General features: G+C 49.8%; 1 protein-coding gene across 10 annotated transcripts in view; it reads left to right on the top strand.

The window, feature by feature from the left end:
- CEP250 (centrosomal protein 250) overlaps nucleotides 1-12,943 on the top strand; it is a 42,522-nt gene that overhangs the window by 18,167 nt on the left and 11,412 nt on the right. For 9 of the 10 annotated variants that reach the window (XM_071221768.1, XM_071221766.1, XM_071221767.1 and 6 more), the window contains 12 exons: nucleotides 316-462; nucleotides 1,478-1,708; nucleotides 2,443-2,636; nucleotides 2,860-2,987; nucleotides 3,185-3,354; nucleotides 5,904-6,071; nucleotides 6,466-6,600; nucleotides 7,990-8,133; nucleotides 8,742-8,875; nucleotides 10,371-10,509; nucleotides 11,474-11,816; nucleotides 12,352-12,473. In XM_071221768.1, coding sequence (XP_071077869.1) covers nucleotides 316-462; nucleotides 1,478-1,708; nucleotides 2,443-2,636; nucleotides 2,860-2,987; nucleotides 3,185-3,354; nucleotides 5,904-6,071; nucleotides 6,466-6,600; nucleotides 7,990-8,133; nucleotides 8,742-8,875; nucleotides 10,371-10,509; nucleotides 11,474-11,816; nucleotides 12,352-12,473 — 2,055 coding nt within the window. Of the gene's footprint in view, nucleotides 1-315; nucleotides 463-1,474; nucleotides 1,709-2,442; nucleotides 2,637-2,859; nucleotides 2,988-3,184; nucleotides 3,355-5,903; nucleotides 6,072-6,465; nucleotides 6,601-7,989; nucleotides 8,134-8,741; nucleotides 8,876-10,370; nucleotides 10,510-11,473; nucleotides 11,817-12,351; nucleotides 12,474-12,943 lie in introns of those variants that run through there. The other variant, XM_045194646.3, reaches the window with a different exon arrangement.

The raw sequence follows: 12,943 nt of genomic DNA, 5'->3' as shown, positions 1-12,943 counted from the left end.
TAGCTGCAGTTGTTTGCACATCCCGACGTCTGTGCCTCTGTACTGTGAGCTCCTGTCTTACTCCTCAGTGAATGAAGAAGTGAAGGAAGTCCCTGAGTGGTTTTTAGAAAAGAGACTGACACAATCGATTTAAACTTCAGAAAACCATTTTAATTCCAATACAGAGAGAGCATATTGGGAGCAAAGAATGAATGAAGGGAAATCTTGTTCAGAATGTGAGGGAGGGAACAGTGCTCTCTCATCTCCACCCTAGCAAAGCAGCTGCTGCAGGGAAGCTCAAGGAAGGAACCTTTAATTAACTCTCTTTGTTTTCAGGCAGAACAGTCCATTGTGGAGCTGTCAAGTTCTGAGAACAGCCTGAAGGCTGAGGTGGCTGACCTTCGGGCTGCAGCTGCCAAGCTCAGTGCCTTAAATGAGGCTTTGGCCTTAGATAAAGTGGGGCTGAGCCAGCAGCTTCTCCAGGTGAGCAAAGATTTTTCTGATGTGCAGGGTAGGGCTGGGCCCTGACTGAGGGTCAACCAGTGACAGATGAAGCTGAGGCCTATGACAAGAAAGAGTCCTTAAAATACATCAGCCCAAGACAGATCAGCTCCCAAATGTGGTCCTGAAATGAGCAGAAGGAGCATTTACAGTGCAGAGGGCAGACTACATGAACGGGGTTAGCAAGGGGATGACTAAAAATCACACCTGCAGCAGAACCACCTTTGGGCTTTAGGGTGAAATCAGCAGGGCTAGGAAGGAAGCCCATGCCCCTAGGAAGAAAGACTAGGTTTTTATTTTATTTTACTTTATTTATTTATTTATTTATTTATTTAATTTTTTTTAGAGAGAGGGGAAGGGAGGGAGAAAGGGAGAGAAATATTGATGTGAGAGAGAAACATTGATCGGTTGCCTCTAGTGCGCACCCCGACTGGGGACCGACCCCGCAACCCAGCCGTGTGCCCTGACTGAGAATCCAACCAGCGACTTTCTGCTTTGCAGGACGATGTCCAACCAACTGAGCTATACCGGTCAGGGCTAGGTTTTTATCTTTTTAATTCATTTTTATCAGCATAATAATTTATTAACAAACAAATGACACCTCTGGATCCCAGCACGTATGGCATCTTGCATAATAAACATCACAAACATGGGAAGACTAGGTTTTTAATCCTGTTGCATGAGATACCAGCAATCGCCAGAACAGGATCTGCTGAAGCACCTAAGTCTCAAAGAGTCTTCTCTAGAGGTTGCAGGTGTAACATCTCTTCGATACCCATTCGGATTTTGCCTTTTTTATCTCTATCCCGAGCTTCAGTCCATCCAGTACCTGGAATATAGGCACTAGACCAAACGAATGCACAGTTCCCCCTCTTATAAGCACTCCTGTATTCTTGTTTGGAGAATAGGTTCATATCTCACGTGGATTTCGGTCTCAGCACTTGATCTCTAACCTGTAACCTTTTGTCTTTGGTGCCCTTCCCTTGTTGGTCAGTAGTTAGAACAGGAGAACCAGTCTGTGTGCTGCAGAATGGAGGCCGCAGAGCAGGCGAGAAATGCTTTGCAGGCGGGCCTAGCAGAGGCTGAGCAGAGCAGGGAAGCCCTGTGGGATAAGAGCACTCGCCTGGAGGCTCAGCTGCAGAAGGCGGAGGAGACTGGGGCTGAGCTGCAGGCAGATCTCATGGGCATCCAAGGAGAGAAGGAAGAACTTCAAGAGAAACTAAGCGAGGTAAGGAAAAACATAGACCATCACTTTAAGGGTTAATACATGCTCGTTGTAAAACACTACAGAAATGATTCAGAAGGTGACAAAGTCTTTGTTCCTTGAAATGACCAGTGTTGCTAGTTTGGGGTTTATCTTCCAGTTTTTAAAAAGAATTCCTATAGAAATCCTTCAGTGATTCCCCACTGCACACCTTCCAGTTTGATTTAGATGCTCTTACGCACATTTCAACCCCTACACCCTCCATGCTGTATCATAATTACCTGTTTACACGTCTGCATCATTAGATCAGAAGCTCCTTGAAGGCAAGGCTATGCGTTGTTTCTGTTCTCCAGCTTTTAGTACAGTGTCTACCACAGAGCAGGGGCTCAGTAAGTTTTTCCGAACCAATGACCCAGCTCAAAGGTCAGCTTTCTCCCCCACCAAACGTCTCATTACCCTAAGAATTCCACATAATCTCCCTTCCCAGAGTCCTTTTCTTAGGGCACTGATCACTTTCTTTCTGGGAGAGGTAGGTGCCCTAGCACAGGGTCTCGCTCAAAAGAGAACATGCTCCCTGGGCTGGGGGCTCTATGGGTTGGTCGGGAAATACGTAAATGCCACTCGGTATGAGTGGGCAATGCCCAGGGCTCACAGAGCTGGGTCCAGAATCTCTGAGGAGCCATCGGCCCCAACCAATAATAGCAACTCTGGGGAGAACCCTGCCCCTGCTCTCTAGCTCACCAATTTCTTCCCCTCAGGCACGTCACCAGCAGGAGGCAGCCTCTGCTCAGCTGGAACAGCTGCACCAGGAGACAAAGCGACAGGAAGAAGTGCTGGCCAGGGAAGTCCGGGAGAAGGAGGCCCTCGTACGGGAGAGGGCAGCTCTAGAGGTGCGGCTGCAGGCTGTGGAGCGGGACCGGCAGGACCTCTCTGATCAACTTCTGGGGCTCAGGTAGGGCCCAGGCCCAGTTCAGCCAAGGGCAGAGAGAGCTTTGCAAGGCAAAGGGTAGCCAAGCTAGGTTCCCTGCCCAACCTGTATGGGTTCTACATGAGTAATGAATTTGTCATTGCCCCCCTAACTTCTCCAGGTAGCCAGTACTTAGAGCCCAACTCCTCGTAAGGAAGGGTAAGGGGCTTGATGGGTAAGAACTCTTCCTGATTCCTGCCCCTGACAGCTCAGCCAAGGAGCTGCTGGAGAGCAGTCTGTTTGAGGCCCAGCAACAAAATTCTCTGATAGAGGTCACCAAGGGGCAACTGGAGGTCCAGATTCAAACTGTCACTCAAGCCAAGGAAGTAATCCAAGGTGAGAACCCAACTGAGATGGGCACACCCCATTCCATGGGGATGTTGATAGCCAGGAAGGCAGTGGGACACTATTAGAGGTCCTTCTCGAGCCAGGCCCAGGGCCTCTGAGATGGGAGTTGCTCATGAGGTCTGGGGAGAGGAGGAAAAGGAGGAGGGCAGAGGCTCAGAGGCCAGATCCTGTCCCTGGCATCTTAGGGGAAGTGAGGTGCTTGAAGCTGGAACTGGACACCGAACGGAGCCAGGCAGAGCAGGAGCGGGAAACAGCAGCCAGACAGCTGGCCAGGGCTGAGCAAGAGGGGCAGACGGCCCTGCAGCAGCAGAAGTCAGCCCATGAGGAGGAGGTGAAGCAGCTCCAGGAGAAATGGGTAGGTGGTGGGTGTGGCGTGGTGCGGGGGGCCGGGGCCGGGGAGAGGCCATCTGGCCTCCCTTCACCAAGTGCACCTCCTGCTGGCTCTTGGTCCAGAGGTTACCGCTCACAAGAATGAAATCTGAACAGGACTGGCCTGGTTACCAAGGTGCAGTCTCTAGCTTCTAGCTCTTTTTTTTTTTTTTCAATTTTATTTTCCCGTACAGTGTACATTCAATATTATATGTATTAGTTTCGGGTGTATAGAGGTTAGACAATCACGTCTTCTACAAAGAGTCCCCCCCGTATTTCCAGTACCCACCTGGCACCACACGGCGTTATTACCGTGTTAGTGACTGTGCTGGACTTTGCATGCCCGTGACTGTTTTGTAACTACACATTTGTACTTCTTAATTCCTTCACCTTTTTTACCCAGACCCCCGACTCCCTCGCCTTTGGCAATCATCAGTCTGTTCTCTGTGTCTATGAGTCTGTTTCTATTTCATTTGTTCATTAATTTTGTTCTTTGGACTCTACATGTAAGTGAAATCATACGGTGTTTGTCTTTCTCTGACTGACTTATTCACTTAGCATAGTGCCCTCTAGGTTCATCCATATTCTCGCCAATGGTAAGATTTCATTCTTCCTGTGGCTGAGTAATATTCCATTGTAAATATTTACCACAACTTTTTTATTCGCTTGTCTATTTTTGGGCACTTGGGCTGCTTCCATATCTTGCCTATTGTAAGTACCACTGCAGTGAACATAGGAGTGTGTATATTCTTCTGAGCTAGTGTTTGGGTTTCTTTGGTCCAGTACCTCTTAAATAAGTTAATATGTGAACAACACTGAGAAGGGTTCCTAGCATACATTGAGCTCTGTATTTGTGTTCGCTATTATTGTTGTTTGGGTATGTACAGAGAATTGAGAGTGGATCCTGGGATTTTTTTTTTTTAAGATTTTACTTGTTTTTAGAGAAAGGGGAAGAAAGGGAGAGAAACATCAATGTGTGTCTGCCTCTCATGCACCCCCTTCTGGGGACCTAGCCTACAACACAGGCATGTGCCCTGACTGGGCATCGAACTGGCGACTCTTTGGTTCACAAGCCTGAGCTCAACCCACTTAACTACGCCAGCCAGGGCCAATCCTGGGATTTAGAATTTTTAAGCCGGCCCCAGGATGGCAAGGGAGCTGAGGAATGCCTTGGACCCATTCTTGCCCATTCAGAACTGTGTTTCTTCTGTCTTTTAATAACATAATTTAGTCTGTTTTCTTTTATTGTAGTTATAGGTATATTTGGATTTATTCCCACCACCCCATGCTGTTTGTACTGCCTTTTTATGTCTCTTTGGGGGAGGGGCGAGATCACCTTTCTTAGCCTCTTCTAGAAGGTTGGATTGGGTGATTGAGCTGCAGTCTTTTCTCACCTCTTTTTTCTCTCTACCGCTGTGGGTGAGATATACTCTATTTTTTATTCTGTTAGTTGTTTCCTTTAATACTTTAAAATACACACTGAAAATCTCAAGGAGGATCAGATGTGTGGCAACAGAAGGAAACTGGGCTTTGAGCGGTGAGCACACAATAGAGCGCACAGGTGACAAATTGGGACGCTGTGCACCTGAATTTACGTGGTGGTATCGGCCAGTGTTCCCACAGTACGTTTATTCTTTTTTAAAAAAGCCTTAAGTTAATCACTACATTTACCTTTCTCCTAAGTGACACAGGAACATTGAGAATATTTTTCCTGCGTTTACTCCTCTCCACCTAGACACAATTTTTCACTCGTGATGATGGCGATGATGGTAGATAGTAAATTCTGGATTCTTTCTGTGTGCTACGCACCTTTTAAAGTGTTTTATGTGACTTACCTTAATGCTCAAAACAGCCCTAGGAGGGCGCTGTTGTGACCCCCATTTTTCTAGATAAGGAAACTGAGGCACAGAGTCGTGATTGAAATTAAGTGAGGTCACACTAGTAGTGCTGTATCTAAGGTTGAAGCGGCCTGGCTCCAGAGCCCGTCACCACTATCCTGAGAACTTAATAGAGGGTGCTGCTAGCCTGGGAGGTCAGGGAAGGCTGTGGTCACTGGTGGACCTCTGAGAGGACCTGGATGCTGCATCCTGATGCTCTTGTACCGTTTAACAGGGAACATCATCGCTGGGCTCCACCTGGCTTTTCGGAAGGCTGACTCCGCCACCCTGAGCAGGGGAGAGTGGGCAACAGGGCGAGTCTGCTTCCCCAGTTCATTGTTAACAGCCATCAGCCATGACGTGGTTGCTCTAAGATAGCAGATGCTCAAAGCTTATGGTGGGGACAGCTGCACTTTAGAAAGCACTTTTATGTGTGATGTCGTTTGATTTTTTATAAATCTCATTTGATTCTCATACAGTTCGGTGAGATGGGTAAGGCAGGGATTATTAGCCTCAATTTACAGACGGGGGAACAGGCTTAGAGCAGCACCGAGACCGTACCCCTGGGGAGCGGTGGACTTGCTCTTCTCCTCCAGGTTTCTTTCCGCCTCCTGTCCTCACCCACTTGGTTGTAACAGTGTTTCCTTTGCATGGCCAGGAGCAAGAGCGCTCCTGGCACCAGCAGGAACTGGATAAGGCTCTGGAATGCCTAGAGAGGGAGAAAATGGAGCTAGAAATGAGGCTGAGGGAGCAGCAGGCAGAAACCAAGGCTCTCCGGACCCAGAGGGAAGAAGAACAGGCCGAGGCCCAGAGCACCCTATGCCAGGTGGGAGGCTAGACGGCCAACCTTTGGCTCCCCTACTGTTGACCCCTCCCTTTTCCCCTCCAAGCGCAGTGCCTCTGGGGCTCCTAGAACAGAATGTAGCTACCACTTTGCTATCAGTGAGCTGGGTGATCGGCAGCATTAGCTGCAGGGCCAGCAATATGTCATACTTCCTGAGGGGGGGGGGCTGACATTTACCACATCCTGTCAGCTTGAAAACCAGTGGCAATCTTTGCACTTCCTGGTTCTCCGTCAGTAGGTCCAGACCTTTCTCCGCCCTCAGCCCCCGCCCCATTCACTGGAAGAGCCTCAGAGTGGCTGGAATATGCTAGTGGCCTAGTGGGGGAGCATGGTGACCTCGATCCAACAAGCGCTTGCCCTCCTGCCCGCCCCACAGATGCAGGTCGAAACAGAAAAGGAGAGGGTGTCCCTCCTGGAGACACTGCTGCAGACCCAGAAGGAACTGGCCGATGCCAGCCAGCAACTGGAACGGCTGAGGCAGGACATGAAGGCTCAGAAGCTGAAGGAGCAGGTATGGAGGGTGGCTCCGAGCAGGGAAGGAGAGGGAACTTTGGGTTACTCATTCAACATCGGCGCTTCTGTGGGCCAGGCCCTGCACCGGGGGCCGACACATGGCAAGCATAGGTGCCGCTCGCAGCGAACAAGACGGACGTGGTCCCTGCCCTCGAGGAGCTTATGTTCTAGCGACAGACAAAGATGGGCAGACACAAAAGACTGAGATAATCACAGGTTATAGTAGGTGCTGTAAAGGACACGAATAAGGGGATAGAATACAGAGTGATTCAAAGGTGGCCGCTTTGGACAGGTGGTCAGGGAGGCCCCCAATGGGAAAGGTACATTCAAGCTGAGACATGAGGTTTAAAAAGAGCCAGCCCCATGGAACAATAGGGGTGAAGCTTGGAAACATCATGCTCAGTGAAAGAGGCCTGTCACAAGAAGCCACACAGTGTATGATTCCATTTATAGGAAATGTCCAGACAATCTACAAAGACAGAGAATAGAGGAGTGGTTGGGGTGAGAATGAGACATGGGGTGGTATGGGGTTTCTTTCTGGGGTGACGAAGATGTCCTAAAATTTACTATGGTGATAGTTGCAAATCTCTGTGAATGGAATACAGTGAAAAACCTTGAATTTTATGCTTTAAGTGGATGACTTGTATGGCATGTGACCTATATTTCATAAAACTGTTAAAAAGCAAAGAAGCCAGCCATCTGAAGAACAGTGTAGGCAGAAGAAATAGGCACCATAAGGGCCCTGGGACAGACAGCAAAGGGCCTGGGGAGCCCAAGGACGGAAAGGACCTGGCGTGGCTCCAGCATGATAAATTCAGGCGTGAGTGGAGACACTGGCAGAAGCCCTGTGTCGGCCATGGTAGGAGCCTGGATTTTGTTCTGAGGGCGGTGGGAAACTGTCGGATGGTATTTAAAAAGCAGAGAAGGACACGATTTGGTATATATATATTTAAAAATACTTTATCGTGGAATGGAGAATTGTGGGTATCTCTTCTCAGCCTTTTGGCTAAGATCAAGTGGAGAATTGTGTGTTTATGCCTGTGTGTATGTGCGTGTGTGTTGGGGGGTGCAGTGTGAAGTAGAAGTAGGGCTGTGCAACAGGAGGCTGCTGCCACGGCCCAGGGAGGAACTGCTGCCAACCCAGGGACCCTGCCGAGAAATCCTGGGTGAGCCGGCGTACTTTGGGAGGAAAGAGAGGGATAGGAAGGGAGGAGATGAGGCGGCAGGGCATGACGGAAACAAGGTGGATTGCTAGGTCCTGCCTCAGCTTTCGCTAATCTAACTAAAAAACTAGTATTTATATAACATGGATTTCTACAACATGAACTCTAGACCCAGACACCCTGTGAAAGCTTCCTCTCCTCACAGCCATCTCCTCCCTTTGCAGGAGACCACCGGGATGCTGCAGAGCCAGCTCCGGGAGGCTCAGCGGGAGCTGGCTCGGGCAGCCCAGCAGCACAGAGATGACCTCACTGCCCTCCAACAAGAGGGCAGCTCCCTCCGGCAGGATAAGATAAGCCTGCAGAAGCAGGTCCCTCTTCCTCTCTCCCAGCCCCACAGCCTTTCCCCAGCAGAGCCAGGCTGCCCCACTCCCTCCTGCAGGACAAGGGAACCTTGGGAGCTTGGGAGGGGAAGGGTAGGCCCCGGTACTGAGTGGAAGATTGAAGGATGCTCAGGGCTGAGTCCCTTGAGCCTGGGGCAGTAGTCTGTCTGTGGTGACCACAGAACTTAAGATTTTTCTCGGGCAGCCCGGTGTCAGTTGTTCTTCTCATCCTCCTCATAGATCAGCGTTTTTACCCAGATTGCTTTTCCTTCTCACAACCCTATGTCAGATGGTGTTCTGATTGTTCATTTAAAAAATACACAGTCACTATACTCTTGCCCACCACTTTGCCTTTGGGTGTAGTTATATTCAGCCAAGATTTTTATCTGTGCCTGCCTTTATCCAGCCTATGTGAGGCTGGGAGACAGATGACTAAGCTGGATGGTATTTGGGGAGGGGCCTGGTTAAGAAGAGTGTGTATGGGTTGATTGGTGGTAAGGTTTACTGTGGTAAACCTTGAAGGACCACGAAGCCCTAGGTGAGAAGCATCCTCCCATTGGCCCCTGCCCTTGGTTCTCATGCCCCTAATTTTCCAGGTAGAAGACTTGAAGTCTCAGCTGGTTTCCAAGGATGACTCCCGGAGGCTGGTGGAGCAGGAGGTTCAGGAGAAGCTGAGAGAGGCCCAGGAGTGTGGCCGAATTCAGAAGGAGCTGGAGAGAGACAAAGCCAGGTAGGTTAGACAAGCCGTGGAATTGGCTTTTGCCTGTCTGGCTGCCGTGGTCACCGTGAGGTTGACAGTTCTTAGCTCAGGTCATGTAGCCTTTTTTTTTTTTAATTGACATTGGTTAATAAAATTATATACTTTCAGGGGTACAATTCTATAATAATACATCATCTGTATATTGTATTGTGTGTTAGCTCATCTTGCCTTTCATGTCTCCAGCGTGGGCTGTACAGGTAGCCAGGTGGGCAGGACGCTGTTCCTGTCTTCAAAGCCTACACTTTACTTACTTAGTAAATAATTAGTCACGTGCATCGTGTACCAGGCTCTCTGCCAGGGGTCTGGATATGGTGATAAACAAGACAGTACGATACCTGTCTCAACAGAGTTTATAGTTTTGTGGGGAAGACATCCATCAAATGATCCCCAAATAAATTATTGCAGATTGTATTACATGGTGAGGAGGAAAGAGGTCGGAGGCTGAAATAGAAATAGGGGCGGGCTGGGGTGGGGGGGGACCTAGTTTAGATGTTAGTGAAGACCTTGCTCAGGAGGTTGCTTTGAAACTGATCACTGAAGGATGAAATGGAGCCCCCATGCCACAGGGGACAGAAATCACATGCAGTGGCTCTGGGGCAGATCAGAGCTTGGGGTGTTCGGTGAGCCTGAAGGTACAGCGTGACTGGAGCCTGGTGACTGAGGAGAGAGTGACCTGAGCTGGACAGGTCCATAGCATTCAGGATTTTCTAGGTCACAGGGAGGAGTTTGTAGTTGTCTTAGGTTTGGTAGGAAACCATTGCAGGGTTTTAAGTAGGCAACTCAACACTGTCCAATCTATGATGTATTGCAAGGGATAGCGAAACATCAGGAATGAGGCAAGACCATCCAGAATGAAGAGCAGCATGCATGCTCAGGCCTGCAGGCGTGCGGGGTGGGACACATCCTTTTGTTGATGAGACTAGAGGCAGGAAGACAAGCTAGGACACTGGTACAATTATCTAGATGAGAGATACTAAAGCTGAACCGGGGTAGGGAGTGAGAGGGGTGGAAGGGAAGGGGCCTACGGGATGTTAAGGAAATTGGAATCAGTTATTTGTCGTCATAGGTTGGATTTAGGTGGGGTGAAGGGAGAACTCTGTGATATGGTCAAGGCTTCTTAGGCAGGGTTCACTGAGGTCGGGAACATAATAGGGGATGATTGGGGGCAGGGGAGGTGCAGAGGGAACTGAAAGAATAGACATGTTAGATTTGAGGTATGGTATAAATATTTCTGGAATTTCCCAGAGAAGAATAAACTATGAAGTTATAATGAGGTATCAAATGTAAGAAGTATCCAGGAGCACTCAGTAGGTGCTCAATAAATAGACACTTTTATTGTTACACTGTAATCGTTATCGTCACTCTTGCTATGTTGACCATCAATGCTATGTTTAGAACAGTTGGGTGAGAGGCAGTCGCTCATCCCCTGAGAGAAGGCCTGGCCCTCCGACCCTTCTCCTTTTAGCCTGACTCTGTCTCTGGTGGAGAAGGAACAGAGACTCCTTGTCTTAGAAGAAGCTGACTCTGTTCGACAACAGGAGCTGAGCTCGCTGCGCCAGGACATGCAGGAGGCCCAGGAAGGGCAGAAGGAGCTCAGTGCCCAGGTACCCCCCACCCAGTGATGGGTCCTATTCCTTGGTGGAAGCCTGCTGCTGGAGTTGGGGGTGATTGCTCAGTGTCGTTTCATGAAGAGGACCTTCCTCTTTTTCCTTATTACAAGGTTATGGGACTTCAGTGGCCCTGGCAGGAAGGGGAGGCCAGGACTGGGCACAATGGGTTGGGAAATGGACCCAGAGTTGAGAATGACTCCCATGAGGAACCTGATGGCCCAGAACTTAGTGCCCAAAGGGGCAGAGGTCACGCAGGCCTAGTTCAAGCATGGCCACTTCCCAGTGTGCTTGGTCTGCTTGGCAAGACATGGAAGGGGAATAAGTACTACTCCAGATTAGGTAGGCAGTGGCAAGGGGACTTCTGAGGACTCAGTCTGCTCATTGGAGGACCCCAGTGCTTGGGTACAGAGGAAAAAAGGCATTGGAGGGGAGGAGTGAGGGAGTAAGAGATAGGCAGTAGACTGCAACAGATAAGGGTCCACACCCTGAGTTTGACCTCCAGCTCTACTACTTCCGGGTGTGAGCATCAGTTTCTTCATCTCTGAAACCAAGATGGTAACTTTTAACCATTAGAGGCATATGTAAAGTGTCATGCACACAATGAGCATTCGATAAATGGTAGCCGTTCTTACTGTGACTGGTCTCCTTAGGCTCAGTGCCAGGTTTCGGGCAGAGTTCTAGTCATAGCAGGGAATTGGCATAGTTGCCAGGGAACCAGAGCCAAAGCCCATTTGCGGAGCCTACACCCACATGTCAGGAGTGAGTGGGCAGCCAAGAAGGTCAGATCTAGGGTAGCACTCGTCACAGAGCCATCCCTACTTGCTGGGGAGCTGAGCCTCCAGCCCTGATCAAGGTTTGCTCAGGGTCTGAGTAGGGTTGGGCCCTGGCTGGAAGGGGGTGTGGTCTGAGGAACGGGTATCCACTCTTGGCTCAAAGTAACTACACTTCCTCCCTGCAGGTGGAATTACTGAAGCAGGAGATGAAGGAAAAAGAGGCTGATTTTCTGGCCCAGGAAGCACAGCTGCTAGAGGAGCTAGAGGCATCTCGAGTCACAGAGCAGCAGCTGCAAGCTTCCTTGTGGGCCCAGGAAGCCAAGGCAGCCCAGCTGCAGCTGCGACTGCGCAGCACGGAGAGCCAGCTGGAGGCGCTGGCTGCAGAACAGCAGCCTGGGCACCATGCTCAGGCGCAGCTAGCCACCCTCTATTCTGTCCTGCAGCAGGCTCTGGGGTCTGTTTGTGAGAGCAGGCCTGAGCTGAGTGGCGGGGGAGACTCTGCTCCCTCCCTCTGGGGCCCTGAGCCAGGTGAGACAGCCACCCAAGAACTCAGTCCTTTTGGCCAAAGCCAGGCCTAGCTCCTAGGGAAGAAAGTAGACGAATGCAGTTCCTTAGACAGCAAGTATCAAGGCGAAGGCCACAGACTCTGGAATCAATCCAGTCTGCCCTGGAACCCCCACTGCTCTGCCATTTGCTAGATGTGTGTCCTTGGGCAAGTTGCCTGTCGTCTCTGAACTTAATGTTCTCAACTATAAAATGAAGATGTTAAATGTATCTACCTCTCAGGATTTTTCTAAGGAGTTAATGAGATTACAGAGGTAAAATAACTCACACAGTTCCCGGCACTTATTAAATGCCTAACAAATGATAGCTATTGTTACCTAGTGCCCACCGCAGTGCCTGGCACATGGGCATGCAGAAAGTGCATGATGAATGAGCTACTTACAAGGGCTTCCTTGAGGAGAGGAGGGGTCAGTGGGAAGGCCAAGGCCATGTCTGGGGAGGTGTGGCTGTTTCTTTCCGTAGTGCAGCCCAGTCAGGGGGTGTTTCCTCATTTATTCAGACCAGAATGGAGCGAGGGTCCTCTGTAAGAGAAGGCCCCTCCTGACAGCTCTCTCAGCCGAGGCGGTGGCATCCGCCCTCCACAAGCTCCGCCAAGACCTGAGGAAGACTCAGCAGGCCCGGGTATGTCTCCCTGCTCTCCTCCCTGGACCTCTTCACCTCCCCAGGAAAGACTCGTGCAGCATTTTGACCTGTTTGCTTCCTGAGATCAGGTTGGGATGAGTTCCACCTTGATCACTTACTCCCTGGTGACCAGGAAGCAAACATTTGGCTGCCTGGGCCTTGGTTTTGGCAGTAAAGTGGGGCAAATGATGCCTGTCTCACAGGGCTGCGAGCCTGAGATCAGTGACGGGGTTCTGTGCGCCCTGTAAACTCAAAACCCTGTACAGATGTATGGCATTGCTTTGCATCATTTCCCTCTCAACCATGAGTTAGTCTGGGTGCCAAGACCTCCAAGAAAAAAACCAACAAATTGACATCCCTGAGATTTGAGGTTGCCCTTTGTAGGAACATTCTAAGCTTAAGACTGAACTAAATGTCCTGCAAATTCCACCTCACAGGAAACCTAGATCAGCCAATAAAAATGAGTGCCA

Source organism: Desmodus rotundus, chromosome 6, assembly GCF_022682495.2.
Source record: "Desmodus rotundus isolate HL8 chromosome 6, HLdesRot8A.1, whole genome shotgun sequence".
In the NCBI taxonomy this organism is placed as follows: domain Eukaryota; kingdom Metazoa; phylum Chordata; class Mammalia; order Chiroptera; family Phyllostomidae; genus Desmodus; species Desmodus rotundus.
This window is presented reverse-complemented; position numbering and strand designations above follow the sequence as displayed.